Source organism: Corvus cornix, chromosome 3 (genome assembly GCF_000738735.6).
Source record: "Corvus cornix cornix isolate S_Up_H32 chromosome 3, ASM73873v5, whole genome shotgun sequence".
Taxonomy (NCBI): Eukaryota; Metazoa; Chordata; class Aves; order Passeriformes; family Corvidae; genus Corvus; species Corvus cornix.
Window position 1 is genome coordinate 43,696,068 of NC_047056.1, and position 22,804 is coordinate 43,718,871.

General features: G+C 41.6%; 1 protein-coding gene across 2 annotated transcripts in view; it reads right to left on the reverse strand.

Moving 5' to 3' along the window:
- Positions 1-21,488, reverse strand: part of PCNX2 (pecanex 2) — a 150,606-nt gene extending 129,118 nt beyond the window's left edge. Inside the window, exons 1-5 of one of the 2 annotated variants that reach the window (XM_039568371.1) lie at positions 21,336-21,488; positions 15,057-15,262; positions 12,502-12,616; positions 10,139-10,175; positions 7,975-9,264 (exon numbers count right to left, since the gene is read on the reverse strand). In XM_039568371.1, coding sequence (XP_039424305.1) covers positions 7,975-9,264; positions 10,139-10,175; positions 12,502-12,616; positions 15,057-15,262; positions 21,336-21,488 — 1,801 coding nt within the window. Of the gene's footprint in view, positions 1-7,974; positions 9,265-10,138; positions 10,176-11,734; positions 11,764-12,501; positions 12,617-15,056; positions 15,263-21,335 lie in introns of those variants that run through there. The other variant, XM_020583986.2, reaches the window with a different exon arrangement.
- Between the last annotated feature and the right edge of the window lie 1,316 nt (positions 21,489-22,804).

Below are 22,804 nucleotides of genomic sequence, written 5' to 3' on the forward strand. Positions count from 1 at the left end.
AGTACCAATTATATTTATATTACCTCTCTATACATGCATGTCATTTATTTATATATATATATACGTGTGTGTGTACAACATATTCATGGTGAATAGTAAAACATTTTTCAACTGTGCTTTGTTTATAAACAAAACAAATTTTCTGTTAGAGTTTTACAGTGCAACTAAGACAGTGATTTCATCAGCACCCTTTGCAGTGGTGTAATTAAATGCTTTAAACAAAAAAAAGACTTCTTGTAATACCTGCTGTTTAAACACCTTAGATCAAGGAAAAAAACCACAGAAATTTTGCCCCACTGAAAATTCCATATCTTAAGCCATATTTCTCACCAATACAATTACCATCCTAACCTGAAAGAATCACCAGTCAAGAACAGTGGTGTCATATCTGAGTTGGTCTAAGGATAAAACAAAATTAAGGTGTCTAAAGAGATGTTTTATCTTTTATAAGGTCAACTAATAAAACTGGAAAACATAAACAAGCTTTTGCATATGCAGACCTTTCAGATCATCTGTCTTGTTTTCCTCCAACTGTATCAGCTGATCTACCAACACATTACTTCTACAAACAAACCTACCTTCATGAGCTAAAACATCTCCACATCAATTTTAATTCACAGGACAAAGCCCTCTCACACCCTAAAGCCTGTGCTATAAATACAATGAAATGAGCACAAGTTTGGTGTAGGGAAATACTTTGTATCTGTTGTGCGTGGAAGCAAAATTCAGTAGGTCGTCCAGATCTATTTTATTTCCTTTTGGGGAAAAAAAAAGCAGGGGAACAGACAACATTTTTTTCCTTTCTCAGTTAAATCTTTAAACTCCAGTTTAAGCAGAAACTGTGTCATAACTGAAGCATCCCCTTAATGATGTAACCATACCTGTGGGTGGTGATGGAGCCACAGATACCTAATCAAAATGACCTTCCTAAAGGCTTGGGCTGTTCAGGCTGTAAGAATAATTGATAGAGATCAGAAACTATGGTTTAAATAACCTAATTGGTCCCATAGTGCCCCAAACTAGCTTTAGGGCTGAAACAATTAAAAAGATTTTTTAAATTTGATTATCTAGTGGTTTCAGAAAATGCTTCTCTCTTTTCTATTCCAAACCACAAGCCTTGCAGACTTCTTTTTCCTGCTGTGGTAAAGAGTCATAATAACAAAAACCTAAACGTACTGCTTCTTACAAGTTTTACGTGCCAATCAGACAACACCACGGCGATGAGTACTTCCAGCACTGGAAAGGTGGGCCATGATGGCTTCATGACTGGTTTTCAAGACTATTACTCGTCTTCTTCCAGGTGACTTACACCTTCAGTATTTAAATGAAAATAGAGGTGTCTAGACTAGGAGTGTCCTGCCAGAGTACGCAATCAGCTCTACGTCACCAAATGCTCCCTGCGTGGAAATTGTGCTGGCAAAGCTCAAATACCAGGAAAAACCTTTTCCAAGTGCAAGAGCAGGCTAAAAAGGACAACATGGCAGTGTACTTGCACTTTTCCCTGTGCCATTTACCCTTATCCACAGCTCCACACGTGTCCAGCACATACATGGCTGGGCTCACAGTAATATCAAGATCAGACCAAGGCTCTGCAATAACCACGTAATTTATCTGGAAATTATATGCCACATGACTCAGACATGTGAGGTGTAACTATCAGGACTCATGGCTAAACAGTCTTGGGGCAGGGTGACTCAGAAGAGTCCTGCACAAACAGCCAAGTTTTGGTCTGTACACCATTTTCATATTTTGATAGAGCACAAGACATAAACTTAAGTTATCCTGGTAAAATATTTACCAAGAGGAACAATCCTTATATGTCATACATAAAATACTTTATGTAAACATTTTTGTCTGCACCAAAGACTTTTAACAGGATGGCAACATTACTTACAAGTATACCATCCCAGTGCTGACAAATGAGCTCCTAATTTAAAAGCAGTTACAGTACCATAATTTCTTTTGCCATGTAACCTTTTCACTTATAGAACAGATTCTAAGCGTCCCAAATCATCTTTATAGACAAACCCCTGTTCTACTCTAGGAGAAGGCTGAAAACAATTTTAAAGTTGAAATGGAACAGCCTTTGTACATATGTAAAAACAGTGAGTCCAGAGGAGGGCCACCAAGATGATCAGAGGGATGGAACCTCTCTCCTGCAAGGAAAAGGTGAGAGAGTTGGCTGAGATTTCAGCCTAGGGAAGGCTCCAGGGAGAACTTATTGCAGCCTTCCAGTACCTGAAGAGAGACCACAAGAAATCTGAAGAGGGACTTTTTACAAGAGTGTGTAACAATAAAACAAGGAAGAATGTCTTTACACTGAAAGAGGGCAGGTTCAGATTGGATATTTGAAAGAAATTCTTCACTGTGAGGGTGGTGAGGAACTGGTACAGCTTGCCCTGAGAAGTTATGGATGCCTCATTCCTGGAGGTGTTCAAGGCCAGGTTGGATGGGACTCTGAGCAACCTGGTCTAGTGGAAGGTGTCCCTGCCCAGGGCAGAGGGGGATTGGAACTAGATGATCTTTATTAAGGTCCCTTCCAACCTAAACCATTCTATAATTCTGTGATACAGCAATCACAATAACCAACTATCAGTGTATCTCAACCTTAAAGTTGCCTTACTATTAGGTAATTAGAATGAAATTTTATTTCTCTGTAACTTTTCTCCAAAACATTTTTACTATTTGTGACCCCTTAACAGAGTCTTCCAAACCTTCTTCCTCATCTTTTACTTACATATCCCTATCCCAACCTTCATCACTCACTCCTGTACGATAAAATGCCACTGCTGTCATAATTTCAAACACCATCTGGTTTGAAATCTGGGCAAGCAGAATTAAGCTAATTAAGCCTGTCTTTCTTCTGTTCATTAATTGCTTTGCTACAGAATCCACTTTCTTCAACAACATTATGCTCCAAAACAGAAATTTTCACTTTAAAAGATATTTGTTGCCTGTTCAGCCACAGAGAATTGATTTCAAATCACTCTATGCTTTTGTTAGTACCAGCATGAAACAAAAGTTCTACAAGCTGTGAACTGTGCCATTCATATATGTGGAGTATAAATCCTAAAGACATTCCTAATCCTTTCTTCACCAGCTGCTTTAGCAGAAACATCTAGTTTATGCACTTTATTCTCTACCCAAATTTGTCTATTATGCCACAAATACATTAAAAAAAACACCTGACATTTAAGCTGGTCATCCACCAGACAATGGGAGTGCCCAGGGAATGCCACACTGTCCAAGAATTGCTACAAGATTTCAGCATGGACACTGAAGAAGCACATGGCATTACCCATTAATGAGGATTACCACATTAATCCTGAAGGAACAGGAAAAACTAGCAACAGGCATTGTACCAGCTACAGGAAGTGACTTGCTCAAAACAATCTCCTCTGTCAGCAGCAGAGCTAGGAGTAAGTAGCCTAAGCATTATACCTACCAAATACATGAGAATACAGACCTCTGAAATAACCTTGTATTTTCTTTGCAGATGTCAGACTTGTCATCATACGTGCTATTAGCTCTTCGATTTAAAGCCTGAAGTCTTAAAATTTCAACCTGTCAAGCCTTACCCATTGAGCATCAGATTTAGAGAACTGAGTTCTGCACACCAGTTCCTCCACATCCAAAGAGTTAGGGAGATACACAACTGCTCAGAGATGAGACAGCACCAGGCAGGGCTTTATTTCCTAGGTGCTACCGACCTGCCTACAAAATCATGTGCTGTCACTTCCCACCACAGCTGTCAACTGCACCAGTGACTCAATGCACAAGATCCTTCTTCCCCATGACTATATGGCACGTGATAGTCCTCCTCCTCATATGCAAGGGAAAAAAAAAAAAAAGGAGTCTAAAAATACCCACAGGAGTATGTTTTAGTTTTTTATAGGAGAAGGGTAATTGCTTGGGATCCAGAACAACTCACTCGAGGCTGTGGTTTGTGCACTGCCCAGAATGATGAGTACCTTTTCTAAAAAGAGCCTGCAAAACATCTAAATTCAGGCCATGCAGTCCTGGTTTAGTTTCTCCCGCGCCAGTCCCCACCACTCCCACAGCAGGCTTTGCTCCCTGGGTGATAGTATTGCCTAACCTAGATTAAAAGCCAGCTGTGCCAAAGGGGACATACAGGAGGTTTTGCCCTGCATAAGTCTGATGCACAACTGCTCTTACTTGGTTCAAGACACATCAGAGGAACCCAAAGCAAGCCAATAAACCCAGATTTCCTTACACTTCCCAAACACTGAAAAAAATTTACAGTTGCCCTACAACACACTTTCATCAAGCGGGTGGTACAAGTGTAATTCAAAACTGAAAGGACACTGGTCTGAAAGTCAGTTTTAGCAACAGTGTCAGTGATATTTTCTCACAATCTAGAAGAGGTAGAGTGGCTATAGAACAGCTCTTAGAGCTTTTATATCCTATATATTAACAGATTAAATCTGGGACCCTTAGTAGTGTAAAGCAAGGTTTTCACTTTCTCATACTGCATTTTACCAAGCTGTCTATTGGTGAAGGCTTATGTGGTCAAGATGATAACTGCTCTACTTCCACAGAACACACAAGTTCTATGAGGGACCACCCATAACAAAGACCCATCCACAACATTCACTCACTTTCCGGACTGTTCTGATGAGCACATTTCCCCACGTTCCACAAATTATGCAAAATACCAGCTTTCTTTTGCACAGCTCTGAATATCCAGCTTTCAAGGCATTTGCCAAGTTTCTCACATTGCCTAATAAAAAATCCTTTCTGGGGTGCATTTCATGCTCATTTGGACCAGACATCTATTACTAACTTTGCCAATTAGACGGTTTGCAAGGTTAAAAAGAACAAAAACCAAACAGAACCAACCTCCTCCCTCAAAACAACTGGTGCATAACTTGACTCTATTCCCACACACACACTTTTCTTAACAACCACTCTAATGTGGGAATAACGTTTATTCAGATCCGTTCCAAGATGCTGTATTGTTAAAGCATATTTGCAATTGCAAGGTTGTAAATAAATTAAAGGCTTTCTTATTCCTAAAACTCAGTCTTGCTGTGCAGAAGCTGCCAGTAATGACAGTAATTTATTTTAGCAAACAGCACGTTCTGACTAGGCTAGAAAACAAAGCCTACTTGCTCTTAAAAATAACTGCCTTTGAACTACCTCTCCCAAGCTCAAGGAGTTCAGATTGAATCTCCTCTTTCCCACAGCACCAGTTCAAGGCGCAGAATCAACAGCTGCCATCCCCACTCCTGCAGGGCACCCCCTTTCCAGTCGTTCCATGTCTGTTTAAGGGTGACACTTGCTGAGTCCACACTGGAAACAAAGACACTTAATTACACACATATGCAGCTCAACTTCATTATCTCACAAAAGTACAGACTTAAGAAAATAGAAATAGGAAGATTTAGAATAGATACTAGGAAGAAATTCTTTACTGTGAGGGTGGTGAGGCACCAAAACAGGTTGCCCAGAGAAGCTGTGGATGTCCCATCCCTAGAAGTGTTCAAGGCCAAGTTGGACAGAGCTTGGAGCAACCTGGGATAGTGGGAGGTGTCCCTGCCTATGGCAGGGGTTTGAAACTAGATGATCTTTAAGGTCTCTTCCAAAAAAAACTATTCCATGATTCTATGAAATTCAGTTCAAGTCACTAAATAAGAGCTTGGTTTGAGGGAACAACAGAATTCTTCTGTTTCCTCATGATCTTGTATAAGAAGAATCTTGTTTGCCAGATCTAAAGCACAGTAACACATTAATAAGTTTTGGGGGTGGGGTTTGGCGGTTTTTTTGTCACTGTGGAATCTGAGTCTGACTAATTCTGATCATCCATTTCTTTCTTTTATGCAGCAACCCTCCCCATTCATATTATTTGAGGGTACTTGTCTGAAAGACCTTTCTAGACTAGCTACCCTCTCTCTTTTTAAATTTTCATTTAAATTTACCTCTGAAATTCTCTTTTCCAGCTAAGTCACATCACTCAGAAGTACAGTTTTTGTGTAAATGTTCCTTTTTATGGTTGAGGAACAGGAAAAAAAATCACAATCTGCTTGCTGCACCCCTCATGTTGCTGTGTGGTGTTGTGCAGGCAGGTGACTCTGCACCCCAGGAATTCATCAGAGCTCAGCAGGCTCAGGTGAGAAGCAGGGCTTGCCCAGCATTTGTCTTGGGCAACCAGAGCACAAACCGGAGCCAGCTGGGCAGGGTGATAAGCTAGATAGAGAAGGACAGAAACTGCACTGAAGAATAAACAGTCTGAGAAAGCAGCAGAGATGACTAAGATACACCAGAAGAGAGGCAGCAGGTACAGGAAGAGCAAAATTTGACAAAGGAATGGATAGGAGGGTAAGTACAGGAGAAGTGAATGCAAGCTGTGGTGAGGCAACAGCTTCAGGTGGGCTCAATAGAGTGGAAAAGCCCAAAACAGCAACAGTGAGGATTGCTAGGAAGAACAGAAGGGAAAAAGAGAGAGTACCAATATGAAGAGGAAGACAAATAAGGAGGTGGCACAGGAGGGGAGTGCCTAAATTGAGAAGGGATGACTGAGGAAGGAAAGGCACAGAATTAGAAAAAGTGGAAGAAAAATGGACCCAAGCGAAAGATGGAATGAGATAGGGGTGTAATACATTGGATAGGACAGACTTAAAGAAAGACAGAGTGACAGGTAAAAAAAAAAGAAAATGACATACTGAGAAGATAAATCTACTTATTTTTCTAAACAAGATAAAAGTACGCATTTCACAATAGTTTTTAAAAAAGCTTTTAAGTCAGTTGGGCATTTTTCATGTAATGGAAGGTTCTTGCAGGAATGAGCTAGTGGAACAGGGAGCAGGCAAAATAGGAGTGCCAAGTTGTTCTAGTTCTTCCACGCAAACTGAGTATTGAGACTGCATCCTCTCAGGCTTTCTTAAAACAGCTTATTATAGGATCTAAGGTAAAACAAATATTTTGGAGAAGGGGAAGATACAGGTTGTCTTATTTCACTTTGACTCAGATCTTCTAATCTGATTGCACTGACCACTTGGGGAAGTACCCTGAGATTGCATCTACCTTCACCACACGGTATCTCACATCCTCATTAAATGGCCCTGCCAGTTTTGCCAAGAGGGCTGCTAGAGACACTACGAACAACACTCCTTCCCAACAGAAAACAGTCACAGAGTTCAGTGACAGCAATGAGAACGCTGAATAAAACCAGGTATTTCTATACAGGAGCTATAAATTGTACTGCATATAGGTTTTTAAATTAGCTGATTGATTTTAAGTAAAAGCCCTCGATTAAATGGAAACTTGCATGGGAATATATTATTTTTCATTAAAACACTGGGGGCTTTCACTGAAAACAGGCACCAAACTTTTTTCCTTAAAATGCGAATATATTAATTTTAAGTGACTGAAAATCAAAACTCTCACCTATTGAGAACAAATACATGATTTTTGCTTTTTTTTTTAATTATAAGCCAACCCACAACCATTCAGGAAATTTAGAAATACAGATATGTGTGCACCTATGCATTAGCTAAAAGTTGAACCATCTCCAGTGACAATTCCAGCTTTCATACTTAGAGGCACACAACTCCTCAACATGCACCTCATAAGATGTGCAAGGGCAGGTGTAATGCTGTAGCTATACACATTTTTGCAAGATACTTTTGGTATTTCAACAATCCAGGCACACTATTTTAGTACAGAATACTAGATACATAACGGACACCTACTAAGCTTATCACTAGGTTTCCTACAAGAAGAAAAACAGTTTTCTTCAAGAAGATAAAAATATTTAAAAACTGCAGCTGGCACTGTCACATACTTTCACTAAACCACTTTGTCACACCAAGTCCAGCCCTACTATGGCCCCATTAACAAAACCAGTCTTCCTCTGGGAATTGTCCTACTGCAGATATCCAGCTAAGCTGCTGTAAGCAATCAAACTCTTCATAAAATCTTTATTCCAAAAGAATTGTGAGCCATGCATAATACCTCCAACAAGCCCATTTTCCTTTGCCGTCTCCATTTTGACAGTGGATTGATTAGATGTCTTCATCTTTGAGGTATTAATGGATTCCAAGAGGGAGACAAATTCTAGGAAGTTAGATTCATTGGGCATCTGTCCTTCTTTAGCTTCTAGATCTGATTTAGAGGTTGGTAAGGTCTTTTCTTTGTCAGATACCTCCATGAAATTCTTACTTAAAAGCACATCTGTCCCGCTGTCTACACTCAACACCCGCATGTGCCTCTTTTCATGAGCAGTTCTACAGGACTGCGGGTCTAGGTTATGCAGCTCTTCCTTAGAACTTAAATCCACAGTCTGGACATTTTCCAAAGCATTTTCCTGATTTGGATCTGAACAAGTGTTAGTTTCTAGAGGTGTATTTGCTGGGTTGCTGTGCTCCTTTACTGCATCACCCGATTCATAGCCAGAGCATTGGTTGGATGACAGCTCTGCCCTCAACATTTCCGGAGCTCTGTCACTTTCACTAACTTCTGAGCAAGGCTTAGCTTTACTGTCATCAGACAGGTCAAACGTGATAACGGGAATTCTGAGTTGTTCATTAGTTTGCTGACTTGACCAGCCTGCTCTAACTACACCAGAGTCAAGAGCTGAGCTTGTTCTCTCACTTTCCAGGGCCTGTAAGTGGACAGAGCCTGGTAGGTCACTGAGGGTGGTGTTTGGGGTAGTACTCATTGTGATAACAATTTTAATGGGCTCACACAGCTGGTCTGCAGGAAGAGAATTGTCCACAACTTCAACAGCAGTCTCACTGTCTGAGCAATCAAGGTCCTCATGGCTACTGCCAGCATTTAAAGAACTTTCCATGTGCTCGTGCTCTTTGGTTGCAATGGCATTGCACTGTGGACAGTTACTGATAAAGCCCGTCTGTGGTGATCCATCTGGCAATTTCTCTCTTTTGTAGCTTTTAGGATTACTTAAATGGTCTGAAATAACTGAATTTTCACTGTCCCATGGCTCTGAAGAAACTCCAGTCCTTAAAATATCACCTTGTGATGAAGAAATATTGGAGAAGTTTTTAGCTATGTCTCTGTCCACAAGAATATCTTGGGATCCATGGTGTCCACAAGGCTGTCCATTCACTCCTTTTTCATTTACTCCATCACCAGGAAATGTTTCCATAGCAGCTGGTTTTGTTGCTATTGCTGATGTAGTGGCACCTGAACCAGAGGTTGTAGAAACAGGTAACATATCTGCTTTGATACAGGGTGAGGTAGATGAAACTCGTGGTGTAGCCTGGTCTTCTAGTACCGTAACACCTAAGGAAAAACATGTGGGCATTAGGTCTCACAAACATGAACACTAAGCATTATTAAAGTATGATCTTTAACCAACAAAATCTGATCCAGAGCAGAGCAAAGGAAGCACAGATGATGTAGCTGATTAAAACAGTTCCAAAGCACAGAAGTTTTTTTGTTAGCTACATATGAAATACTACAAAAGCAAGATAGAACCCTTCCAAGTCAGGACAAGTGTAGCAGCATGTCTATTTAAATAATCAAAACAGCTGAAGAAACAGCTAGTTTCAAAATCAAAATGTTTTATAGAACTATCCCTACTTAGGGAGAGATGAAAGAAAGAATAAGCCAATGATGCAGGTTTGCTGAATCACTTTCTGCAATTCCTAAATGGCCACATAGGATACTGTCATCAGCTTTAACTAAAAGGAAGTAATATTTAAAATATTAAGACATCTCAAACACTGGAACTGTAGGCAATGTAAGGTGTACTGGAATATACAATACAGAGCTAAAGGTTGACAACCACAATGGAAGTCCACAGTCAGATGTTTAAAGGCTCTAAGATGAAATCCAAGTGTTAGGTTCCTAGTTTAATGCTTTACAGAAGCACAGAGCTTCCCAAGAATGTGGGGCAAGGCTTTTTCATCTCCCTGTATCAAAATGGGGAGAGCTATTCACACAACCCTCAAAAGGTTGCATCCCAAAAAGGTTGGCTGACAGCTGAGAAAGCTTAGCCTGTTAGAACACCCTTGAAATTTAGTTCTGGCTCTTCAACTCAGATCCTAGTAGGAGGCACAACAGAACCTGCCACGGGATCCTCTGTGCCATTACTTTTTGTGCCAAGCAATGATTAAACAACAGTTTAAGGGGATTTATAAAGCTTTTAAAATACCTCTAAGATCTTCAATAGTTTCCCGTGTTGGCAGGTCCTAAAAAAATGAAAAGAAACACACAAGATTAACATGGTCACTTATTAAATTCTGTTGGGAAAATAACCATCTATCAATGTAGCTATCAATAGCTATCTAATCAAAGGTTAATTACAGCGTTGGTAAGCTGCTTAACATCACTGAAATTTGAACACGTACCTTGCACAAAATGCAAGGGGTGGGTGAGGGAGATGGTTATAGAACAGTCATGCTCCAAATTGAATCACTGCAATTGTGTGTGATGTTTGGGGAGGGGAAAGAAAAGGAAGATGTCCTCTAAAAAAAAAAAAATTTGCAGTGCCTAATCCAGATACTTTTTTTTTAATCATTAAGGAATGGAATGTGTTCATCTGTTCCACTTTTCCAGCTATGTGTTTCCAAAGCACTAGAATGAAAAGTCTGGTCTCTAGCATTGGTAAATATTCCTCAATGGAAAACTAGAAGACAGAGACATTAAATTAATATAGTATCATTTAGATTCCAAGAAAGCTTTGAAGGTCATCAAATCCCCTCTGCCATACACACACACTCAAAGCAGGTACAGTTTGAACAGGTTGCTCAGGGCCATCTCCAACAGAGTTTTGAAAATCTCCAAAGAAGGAGATTTCACAACTTCTCTGGAAAACCTCTTCCAGTATTTGACCACTCACTTGGTAGGGAAAAAAAAAAAACACCAAACCAACCACCAAACAAACAAAACAACCCCACACAAAAGACATTAAATGTAATTGATCTAACTGTAGCTTTCCATGGCCGCAACTGTTTCTTATCCTGTCACAGGGCACCTCTGAGAAGAGAGTGCTCAGTCTGCTGTGTATCTTACTATTAGAAAGCTGCAGACAGCAGTAAGCTCCTCTTCTACTCTTACAAAAGATGTTAGCCTTACAAAGGCTAAAACATCCCATCTGCCTGTCCTTACACATCATCCTCAATCACGTTGGTGGCCTCTGCTGGATTCTCATCAGAAGGTCAATGTGCATGGGAACTAACTGGGGAGCTCAAAACAAAACACAATACCCCAGAGGAACACTTCAGGAGTTCAAATTCAACAGCCCAAGTGCATAATTAAGAACGAGACATTGAAAAAAATGTGGCTCTTTTCTGACTGACAGGCACCAAAACCAAGAGGAAATAATTATTATTTTCTAAAATTTCATGGTGGTATCCTGGCAGCAAGAACAGGAGACGTGGTTTGACAAGACCCAACCTGCATGTTTGGAAGTGGGAGACTAGGATGAGATCCCAGGAAGACATAGGTTTGCAGAATGGACAAATACCAGAATACTGGAGAGCAGGACAGAAACAAGGTGAAAAATATTTTACCTCATTAAAAAAAACAAAAAAAAAAAACCAAAAAAAAACCAAACCAAAAGAACTATTAATGTCTGTGAATCATACAGATGCTACAAAAAGGTAAAAACACTCCAGGAAATGAAGAAATAGTTCTGATTCAGACCAGGATTTGAATAATTTGTAGTAAATAGGGATAAAGGGTGGGTGTGGAGGAATACAAAGACAGAATGAAGTATCAAATAGCCACTTATTCAGAAATCACTAACCATCCTCTGCACTGACTGAGGCAGGAGTCCTGTAGAAAAAAATAGCATGGCATCACATAATTAAAGATGTTATCACAGTATGCAAGGGGAGTAGCTTAAGATTACACAGACAGTGTTATTCTGTTTCTTAATTTTTTGAAAATTTCTTCAACTTATCATGAGTGTTTCCTATTTTTTTCTTTCATAACATTTACATACATCACCTTCATCATTTCATATACCTTTGATTTATTAAGCATGGCCAATGGCATTGAGTGCACATACATGTACTTTTAACCTCCTGTAGACATCTCCTAGATTTAAATGTCTTTTATGCTTTGTTTAAATACTCAAGAGATGGTTTTGGTTCATTTTATAAGCATAAGTCTAGTTACACAAAACCAAATTATTAATGCTCCGGGAGCAGATCCCTTCAGAGGCAACAAAATAATGCTGATTGCATTAGCCTCTCTGCCTTCTCTCAAAGCAGCCACAACAGCTAGTTGCTCTTGGCAAGATTTCCAAATGCCGCTTGCTATCTATAGAGCAGAGAGACCCCTCCTAAGAAGTGCAGCATTATGTAGGACAGTTTCAGCTCTGCAAAGCCAAACCTTTAGGACAAGGCTGACTGGCAGCAGTGGTATACCCAAGTAGATGCACGGAATGACCCCTCCTCCTTGGAGCAGACCTATGTTACAAGCAAGCAGTAGCTGGCAACACAAAACTGTGTGTGGTGAGCTGTGGACTGCACGAGGTGAGGACACTGCTGGAGAGGGGCACATACTAACCGTTGCTCCAGGTGAGTCCTGCGAGTGCGGAGCCTGCGCTCTGGAACCGTCAGGAATTGTTTGGGTGGAGTCATTTTGGCTGGTCTCACTGACGACATGATCCCCCGAGTTATTGCTGAAGCGAAAGCAAATGAAAGATAAAGAAATGCTTCTTACCACGGGGCATCACAGTGAGTTTTGGGAAGTAGTTGAAGAATAAGAACAAAATGGGAAGAAGTAGCACAGCACAATGAAGTAAGAGCACTTCTTTCTCCTCCAATGATAAAAGCCCAGGGCTGTAAAAATACTGTAATGCTTTTCTGCACTTCCTTCCTCACCAAGACAACTTGATAAAAATAAAATAAGAAAAACCCCTCAATCTAAAATGATTATGGTGTCTTCAGAAGTAGAGCTATGAGAAATACAATGACATCTCTTCAGCCTCCCTATGAGTATATAATACCATTTAGCCTGCCTGACACACACACAGATTTATTGGCAGAAAAGGCTATTTGGGGCTTTTCCTTAGACATATGACAATCAAATGCTATTCTTTCCACAACTTTGGCTTTGTAAATCCTTGTGTACACAGGGCTTATCTAACTGCCTTTTTATGTGGAAACCTCCCATAAAACAACTACTTGAAATGCAAGACAGAGAGTACTAATACAATCATTAAACCACAAAATAATATTTTTGCTCTGATCTAGGCAAACCAAGTATACAGCTATTACTAACTTCATATACTGTAAGGCAATTTATTGATCAGTTCCTTTGTGGATACACTAAACTACCCAAAAACTCCTTTTATGCATATTTTCTACTGGCTTTTCCATGGATATAAGCAGGTATTTTTGGACAAGGTTTACTATTGAGAACCTACAAATATTCTCTTTCTCAGGTATAGCACAACAAAAATTCAGTGAATAAAAAGAAACAACCCAGAAAAACACCACAGTGAAATGTCAAAAAGCGTGAGGCTGGGCTTTTCCATTTGTTCATGGGGTTCATTTGTTTTTTTCACCAAAAACTTGTTTTTAAAACTCTAAAGCTGTATCTAAGCTGTAACATTATTTATCTGGGGGTCTCAATCTTCTTTCCACAATACTTTGTAGTTAACTAGCTTCAAAAACTTGTTCAACCAACTTGCCAACTACCAAGGTCTATTTAAAAAATTCTGTCATCCATGTAGTCTAATATTATGTTCTTTATTTTCTGACTGAGTACAAAATAATGGATTGTTCTGCATACACCAATCAACCTGGGAGGAAGAGTCACGTGATTTAACATGCAACTTTTAACTTATTCTACCTTTACTTCTCAGCCACAACAGTCTGAAAGGCATAACCCCATCTAAAACAGAAATGTTGTACGGTTAGTGACACACAGAGGCATTTCTCAAAGGGTCTTGATGCAGGCAGACCTTGACTCTCCCAGCAACATCACTGCCAGGAGTGTAGCACAGATGTGCACGTGTAAAGACATGGAAGAACAGTAGCACAGAGGAACACAAACTATCTTGACACTACTTAGCTGGCACAGAACTAGCAGTAGCAACTGCAAATGCACCCAAAAATACCCTAAGTAAGTTCTTTTATACAGAGCTCTCTGTTGAAGCTTGACTGGTAGTTTTAACAAAGCTACTCAATTTAAACTTGCTTTGGACATTTTTATGCTTCTATCACTTTTAGATGTACCTTATTTCAGCATTTTTCACATTTGTCATAACACTTGGGATCACTGAAAGCCACTTGCCAGCTTCATTTGTTTGTATGACTCAAGCTTGAAAAACCAGCAGGAAAGGTCTCCATTTATTCCCAAGAGTGTATAGCGGAACATTCTACCAATACGCAAACCTGAAAAATGTCAGTACTAGTCTTCATTCCACTACTGTTTTTACCTTTAATCCCATCACAGCCTGGAAGCAGCCTTATTGATTATATGCAGCAAAGACTAATAGTACTTGGCTCCTCCATAGAGAAGCTACAACTACCTCCCAAATGCCCCTGAGAAACAAAAGCTTTCCTCATGAACAGGATGACAGAAGCATCATAAGCAGTCACAATAAAACATAAGGGGGAAAAGCAACTTCACATCTAGGTGTGATCTGAGAGGGAATTTGCTACAAGCACACAAAGGCAACACAAGGTCGGGCTTCCAAAGCCACGTTATTAAAGCATCTTCTTTGCCAACAGGTGCGTGCCACTTCTTTGCCTCTTCCCAGCAAGTAAGCACAGCAGGAAGTGGAAAGACCAAGCTTTTAAGGCTTCCCCAGAAAACTTCTTCCAGGTTCTCTCCAGGATCTGTTAGCACAGATCTCCAGTACATATCTCCTCTACCACCTTCATGGTGCCCAGCTGCTGCCTGACCTCTGAATCAGGTGCAGCTCAGCCTGCTCCACTACAAGAATGTTTCAGCTACCCAGTATAAAAGCACTAATCAGGTTTTTAAAAGTGTCATTCTTCATACAACTGTAAGGAGTTTTCTTGCACTCAACAGACATTTCTGCTGTGCAGGACCATGGTGCAAACTCACCCATTTTACATAATGTGCCAGCAAGGCAATGAAAACCTTACCTACAATTTGAGGACTGAACCGCTTCTCCTTTTTGAACCTCTGTATCTTTACATTGCCTTCCATTTTTTCTTGAGAGCTTCTGTTGAATTACTTCGCCTTTATCAAACATAAGGTGCAAACGGTAGCTGATCACCTTTATTACCGTGAAGAACACTGTCACCGAGCTGCAGTACACAAAAACTGTCACTGCATTTGCTGGAAAAGCCTATAGGAAGAAATAATGAAGACACAATGATAAGAGTTTGTTTTGAGAAGATGCTGCTAAAATTTTTAAATACAATATATATATTGAGTTCTGCTTACAGAAAAGGTTTAAGGGTTTCTTCAAGGTTCAGCCTATTTCACAAGATCTATTCTTCTTTCAATTAACTGTGGATATTATTTACTATCAAAATCAGCAAAAACTCACCACAGACAAACATTAAAAAACTTTTTAAAATACTACATTTCCATGTTAATGCAGCTGGAGCCCTTCCTAAACTATGAATTCATAAAAATACAGACACAAAAAGAAACATTAGTTATCTAAAAACAGGAAACCTTTAGAAAACATCTGTCATCTTACCCTGTATGTCAGTTATGACTCAATAGTAAAACGCTGTAGCTTGATGTCCATTTTCTAATGCCTCACAACATGTTCCCAAATACCTTAACCACTGAGGAATTTTAAATAATTAGTCAGGACTACTAAAAACAAATGAATAAAAATGCATTTGGAGAGGCATCTGTCCTGGCTGAGGCTGGAGGAGTGAGCAATTGGCTGTGGGGTGCTTAGTTGTCAGCTAGGGTTAAACTATGACACAACCTCTTTGAATTCCTTTTCTAAAGTGCATAATTGTTAATTTGCAGCTGTCTGTGATATGTTTGCTGATCTGTGATGAGCACCTCAGTTCTTAGCCATTAAAATTAATTACAGTTCCACTACAGTCTGTAAAGTTCTTTCACAGACATGACACACTAACAACTTTTTTTATACAATACTTCCTTACAGTAAAGGGCAAATCATAGCAATGGACACTTGCAGTTATAATTGAAGTACCAAAGTCTTTACCACTATAGTCACAGAACACGCTTGTGTATTGTCATTACACAGGTGCAGTCTCACAGTGAGTTTCATCTCATTTCAAGTTTTAGGGTTATTTTTTAAACAGACCTTTACTATAGTCTTGCACAACAACAACAAAAAAACCCAAGCAACAAACAAAAAAAAAAAAGGTTTTCAATACTCACAATTTGCTGAAAGCCTACTGAAGTTAATTTTTAAGAATGGTCTTTGCTTTGGGACTAAATCAATCATTTTTCCAAATTCATAAATAAACCACATCGACCACACAGGTGAAGGGAAGAACAAGGCATGCTTATTTCATCTTTAGAACAAGTCACCACATTTATCTTGATGTTGAAATTAATGTTGAATCATTTCTGTGCTGTGACAAGCAAGTGGGTTGCAATTCTGATGCTGCTTTTGGCTCACTGGGACTTCATACCATCAAGATGTACACATAAAAATTTTCAGGCAAATCCTTTTTTATGACTATTCTGATTCAGATACAAAGAATCTATTGCACAATAGTGGAGGAGCTACTTAGGATGTACGTACTACCAATGATCCCTAATAAGACAGACATGACTTTCTACAAGTTGAGGCTTAAGTCTGTTAAGAGTACTGTGTAAAAACCAACTCTCAGCATACCCTTCAGTTATTTAGTGAACTCAGGTCAGAGAGAGGATCCATTTGCAAGCTCGTGTTCTCAGGGTATAAGGCTTGGTAGATGAAGTTGAAGAGCTTGAGGTTGAAGAATTTGTGGTTTATGACTAATGTTTTTACAAAACGAGTTAGAAATTGCTTGGTTTCACAAAGAGTGACAGCCAGTTATCTGTAATGACTTGTTTAAGAGAGATTTGTTCACCTTCCAAGGAACCTCTTCAACTATACACTAAAAGGTACAGATCAATTACTCATTATTAAATAACTCAGAATGACCCACTAGAAAAGAAGTGCTTTATAGGTGGCATTCATAAAGCTTAATAAATATTATATGAATAATGTCAAGAGGATACAACAAAAATAGATTTCCAGTAGCGCAGCCTATGCGTGCAAAGACCATGCTACAAGAGAGACTGCAAGGAAGCTCCTAGATTTCTGAGTGGAAAAGAGGGCCAGTTTTAGCAAATGCTGAGTGCTGCATGTCCTCATCCCTGCCTTGTGACCAGACCTACCAGAGCTGTGCCCCGAGCCAGCCCGTGGTCTCCCTGCCCATCTGTCCGAGATACACGATGTTTTAGTGCACCCACCACACCAAGACTGCCAACGCATAATGGACAATGCATCTTTAATACTCTGAATGCTGGGGCAGGCTGAGTGCTACAAGCCAGCAGGTAGCTACCTGCCCATGTGAGGAATTAGGAGAAAGATGAAGCCAATAATGGAAAGCCTTCCATTCTCTGAATCAGGCCTCTTGCATAAGGTACAAGTGTCATATGACTGCAGTTGGTGTTCCCAGGTACAGATAGGTGAAAGATATCAAATCCACACTAAGGAGGAATTAAGTTATAGACCACTGAGGAATTAGATGATAGAGTCACTTTTGATGCACTATAATTATAATTAGCCTGGTTTCCTATGAAAATGAGGTTTTATAATCACACCATGTGCCTGTGTATTCATCATCTCCCTCCATCCCCTCAGTTGAAAGGTAGCCAAAGAACTAAAAAGTTATTCAGGAAACTTTAAGAGAATACACCCCATTGGGCAAGGTCACAGCAGCACACCTCCTCCATTAATGAGAGGAATCCACACAGCTCTCCGACCTTTTGATGCCACCCCAGTGACAGAAAAAGCTTCAATTCAGCTGACATCTTATTAGAAGCTAGGAAAAAAAAAATCCACAAATACAAATTCATTAGAAAGCAGGCTTCATGACTTCCCACAGGTTTCTATGGAAGCTGCAGCCCTAGTTTTCTTCATTCTCGCCCCATTAGAAACTCTGCCATAAGGTACTTTTTGTTCTCAGTAGCTTCTGTTGTACCCTGCACCAGAATAGTGTGGGGTCACGGCCAGAAATGCAGGCTGGTGTGTCCCAAATGCGGCCCAACTTACTACTGCAAATGCAACAGAGTTGATGTCACCATGTATGGAGCACCTTTGCTTGGGGCTCCTGCCTGCCCAGAGATTGTTCCCGGAAGAACAGCCACATTCTCCTTCAGTGTCTACTGACATTATTTGAGCAGCACAAAGGTAGAGGTGACTGAAAGATATACATAAAGGTATATAACCTTTGAAAAAGTACCATACCTTGTAAATCGGGCTGAATGATAAAGGGTGCTTAGACCCAGATGTATCCCACCCACTGCTTGAGCCCCTGAGGCACCTAAAGCAAGGCACTGCTGCACCTGGGCCTGACTGTCTCCAGTGTGCTACACAACACAAATGAGGGAACTCCCAAACAAATGTGCAGTCAGCCACTACCATCAGAGATACGCATGGGAGATATAACACTGGGGCCAAAGACCCATATTTATATGTTAATTAAGGTGAATCAGTACTAAGAGATGTCCATCGCACAGTATAAAACATGGGAAAGCAGGTAGCAAATAAAATTCCAGGGACGTACCTTGAGTTCTAATTGTGTGTCCTACCACACAATAAATACAGTACGTAACAGGGTAGCCTGTATCTCTGCTGTGTTATCCTTAACTCTGACAGAGCGATCGACAGAGTGGGGTAAAACGTGGCCAAGTGGGACTGGAAGCAGCTGACACACTGCCAGTTTTATCTAGTTTACCTCTGAGTAATTTATATGCCCACACCCTTATACTGCCATGTTGTACTTCTCCTATCACAGAGTGATTTGAGGACCTAGTGCTTAAGAAGTAACAACCCTGTGAGTTCAAGGGTTCCCTGTCCAACAAGAGGCAGGAGAAACATTCAGTATGTTGTTTTGGGGACTCACCCAAACACGATGCACATTCTCTTGGAGCTTGTAAAATAAGCTATATGCAAGTAGTTCCCAAAGTTGCATGTCTGGGTCACTGGTGTTTTACTGGGTCTGAATTCAGCCCAGGGGCTGAATACTAAAGTTATCACCATTTTCATGTGCAAAACACATAGGGATCCTGGACTGTTTGGTGGAATAAGAACTTTAATTCTTAATATATTATGAAAGTTGATATGGCACAGTTAGAAGAGATCTCATTATAATTTTGAAAATTGATTTTAACAGCAATGATGCTCCAAATATCCAATGTACATTTTTAATGCTTAAATGATAAATGAGAACGAAAAGAAAGTGATGGAAATACAGATCTGCATTTTCAAAGGTATGGAAGCTAATAAAGGAATCCTTAGTACCAAAGTAAGCTATGCTGAATTAGCTGGAGAAAGAAATTCTCGATTCACACAACAGAAACAACTTGATACTTTAAGCTTCTCAATGCTACCATCAGCACACCTCTGCTGAGCCACTGTGAAAAAACTAAAAACAGATGGATGAGTTTTGCCATTTGATTCAAATCAGACTGTTTCAGAGAGACTTCCTAACTTCAACAAAAGATTATCCCAAGCAAATGAAAAATTTAAAAAGTAGTACTCTGACCTGTTTTGATTTTGCCATTTCAAGAAACATCAACTGCTTTAGCTGAATCCAAAACCATTGGTGTCAAGTACGTAACATAAATATCACCCCAAGTATTACTGAATATTATAAACAAAATTTATTATAAACCAGAGAAAACCTTTAGTTAAAAAGCAGGTTCAAGTTTTTAAGTGGCAAGAATAGATGTCTTGCATAAAGTTTACCAAGCCTTAGAAACAAGCTACTTAAAACCAAGAAAACATGTAAGGACGTAATTACTCTCAGGCAGCCATCATAATAAACGCATTATTCTTATCAAGGACAAAGAATTCCCATAGCAATATCTTAGCTCAAGAACAAAAGTCCTGCATTTAACCAGATGATTCATCAGAAAGCCAGTCAGTGTGCAGAAAAAGCAAGTCCATCCAGACAGGCAATGATGATGCCCAAGAGAGGTCAGCAGATAAGTTACATTTTCTCCCCCTCCCTTTAAAAATTGCCTTTTTTTACCTTAGCTCTGACCTATAGTCCAGTGTTCTTCTGTGCAACCCCCATACCTTCTTCAGTTCAGAAGTTTCCCACAAGGAAACACATATCCTTCCAGATACACACTTGTATCAACTGGGAAAAAAAAGCTAGCCTTCAATTATTTTCGTTTTTAATCAGACATATGACTTGGACAGCAAACCCTACAATGCAAGACTCTTGCTGGTTTGCATAGGAAATAGACCCTCTCAATCAGAAGAAAGCATATTGTTGTCTTGGTTCATTAACTCCATGAGCCATGCTTACAGGAATTCACTGCAATCCATGCCACAAAATCCAGCATCAACTCATGCTTAAAAATACAAGATTTGCTTTCCACTGGGATTGCAGGGGGATTCATAAATGCTCTTTGCTTTTGATAACCAGGTCCACATCTAGCCACATAGGGTAAAGAAACCTATTTAAAATTTTATCCAATCAAAGAAAATTTCTACATAACTTAGTTGAGAATTTAGTTGAGTCACTCCAGGAACCAAATGGATAGAAACTGTTTCTAACGGAAGCAATATTACCCTATAATCACTGAAGGACACACCAAAATAGATTCAATGATCCAGCATACTTTAAGCTTTTCTCACACAGTAGGAAAACACACAAAAACAGAGCAAAAGTTTCAAGCTTTTGAGGAAAATAAATTTTAAGGTCCGGCAAACAAACTCGAGTTATTATTCACTCGCAAAGTTTAAATTTCAGCACAAAGGGAGCTGCATGTCACAAAAAGCCATGTGATTCACCAGCGACATTCAGCAAGGCGTATTAATTACATGGTATTTGAATTTTTCCATTTATTTACCCTTCTCATCAGGTAAGGCCGGACCAAACTTTCAAAAAAATCCAAAACACCTGTCTCCAAAAGAGATTTTTGAACAAACGTCCCCACGGTCATTCAGTACTTGCCGAGGCCAGCGCTGCACCCCTACCCAACTCCTTCGGCAGGGCTAAGGGTCCGGCCGCTGCCTAGCGCAGCCGGCGGACTCACCCCGTTAACCTTTAGACACAAAATCCTCAGGTAAAGCCCACAATTCCCAATATTTAAGCCCCCCAGAGGGCAGTTTACGGCCGGCTGAGCGCACACGCCCTCGCCGCTGCCGCCTGCGGGCCGAGGCCCGCGGCTCCCCCCCTGCCCCCGGCTCCCGCCCGCCCCCCAGCCCCTCTCACCAGGTGCAGGGCCATGGGCAGCGTCAGCAGGAACAGCCACAGATAGAGGTGGCAGCTGTTGGTGAAGGCCCCCTGCTCCGGGTCGTGGTACCAGCCCCCGGTCAGCGCCGCCCACACGCCCTGCCCCACCAGCCGCGCCGCCGGCGACACCATGGCCGCCCCCCGCCGCCGCCACCGCCGCCCCTCAGCCGCCCGCCGCCGCCATGCCGGGCGCCCGCGGATTCTCCCATGGTGCCCCGCGACGCCGAGCATCCCGCCCGCCCCACCCCGGGCGCCGCCGCCGCCGCCGCCGCCGGGAGGCCGCCGTCACGGGCCGCCCCCCGCCGGGCACAGCGCCCGCTCGGCCCCGCCAGCCGCGGCCGCCGCCCCGCCGCCCCCCGGGGTCCGCGCCCGGCTGCCGGGAGCGGCGGCAGCGCACGGAGGCCGCGGGGCGGAGCGGGGCCGGGCCGAGCCGCGGCGGAGGGGGGGGAGCAGTTCTGGCGCGGGGGCGTCCGTCACGGCCGCGTCCCGCCCCGGGCACCGCGAGGTGCGTTCACAGGTGCCAAAAAGCGCGGCACAGGGGCAGCCCCGGCGGCCGCCAGCTGGGCTGCGCGCCTCGCCGGCCACTCCCCCACCGCCGGGTTCTCACTGATCCTGCCCGATACATCACGAGTTTCCGATCTGTGAGCTCTGCCCAGCTTTAGTGCCACCCGTTCTGTGTTCAATTGAGCTGTGTTTTGGGCGGGATGTGGAGAAATTCGTCAAAAAAAAAAATCGGTTTCTTTCAAGAATGAGTTCAGGGTTAAAACCCAGTCTGCCTTCGTTGAAGAGTTTCACGCAGCTGACCTCAAACTAGCGGAGTGAGGAGGTAGGGGCAGGCTGGAGGAAGCATAGGCGTGTGAAGTGGGGGGGAATGGGGCTGAAAAGGTGATAGAGCTGAGTGGAAGCCTTGAGCTAGGGAGACTAAAGTCAGTGAAGAATGAGACGTAAGGATACCAGGTATATTCTTATGGGACACCCCTGAAGGAAGGGGTGTAAGGGTGGGTTTTGAACACCAGGGCTGACCACACACAGTGCTCCCCACCTCCCATCCCCAACCATCAGGAAATAGCGGTGACATTGCATTGTAAATCTCTCACTAGTCTTCTAGGGACTGTTCTATATGCATGACCTTTATTGCAGTCAATTTTGTGAAGGATGCACATCACCAAATCTACCCTACATCAGTTGTTCCTGACCATGGCTACAGTTTCACAGACCAAACATGCCATTCTGCTATGCTTTGTGTGGATTTTTTTGACAAAGTTAGGAGACCAAAAATGCTATTATAGTATTTGTGAGCTAATGAACCACATACCTCAGCTTTCTCCCTGATGTGGCAGGCCATGTGGCCATGCGGGATGCTTGTGTTGGCTTGATGGGAGGGATGATACAGCACTATGAACAAGCAGTTGGGAGCAGGGGAGGAATGGCATCGTCCTCTTCAGCAG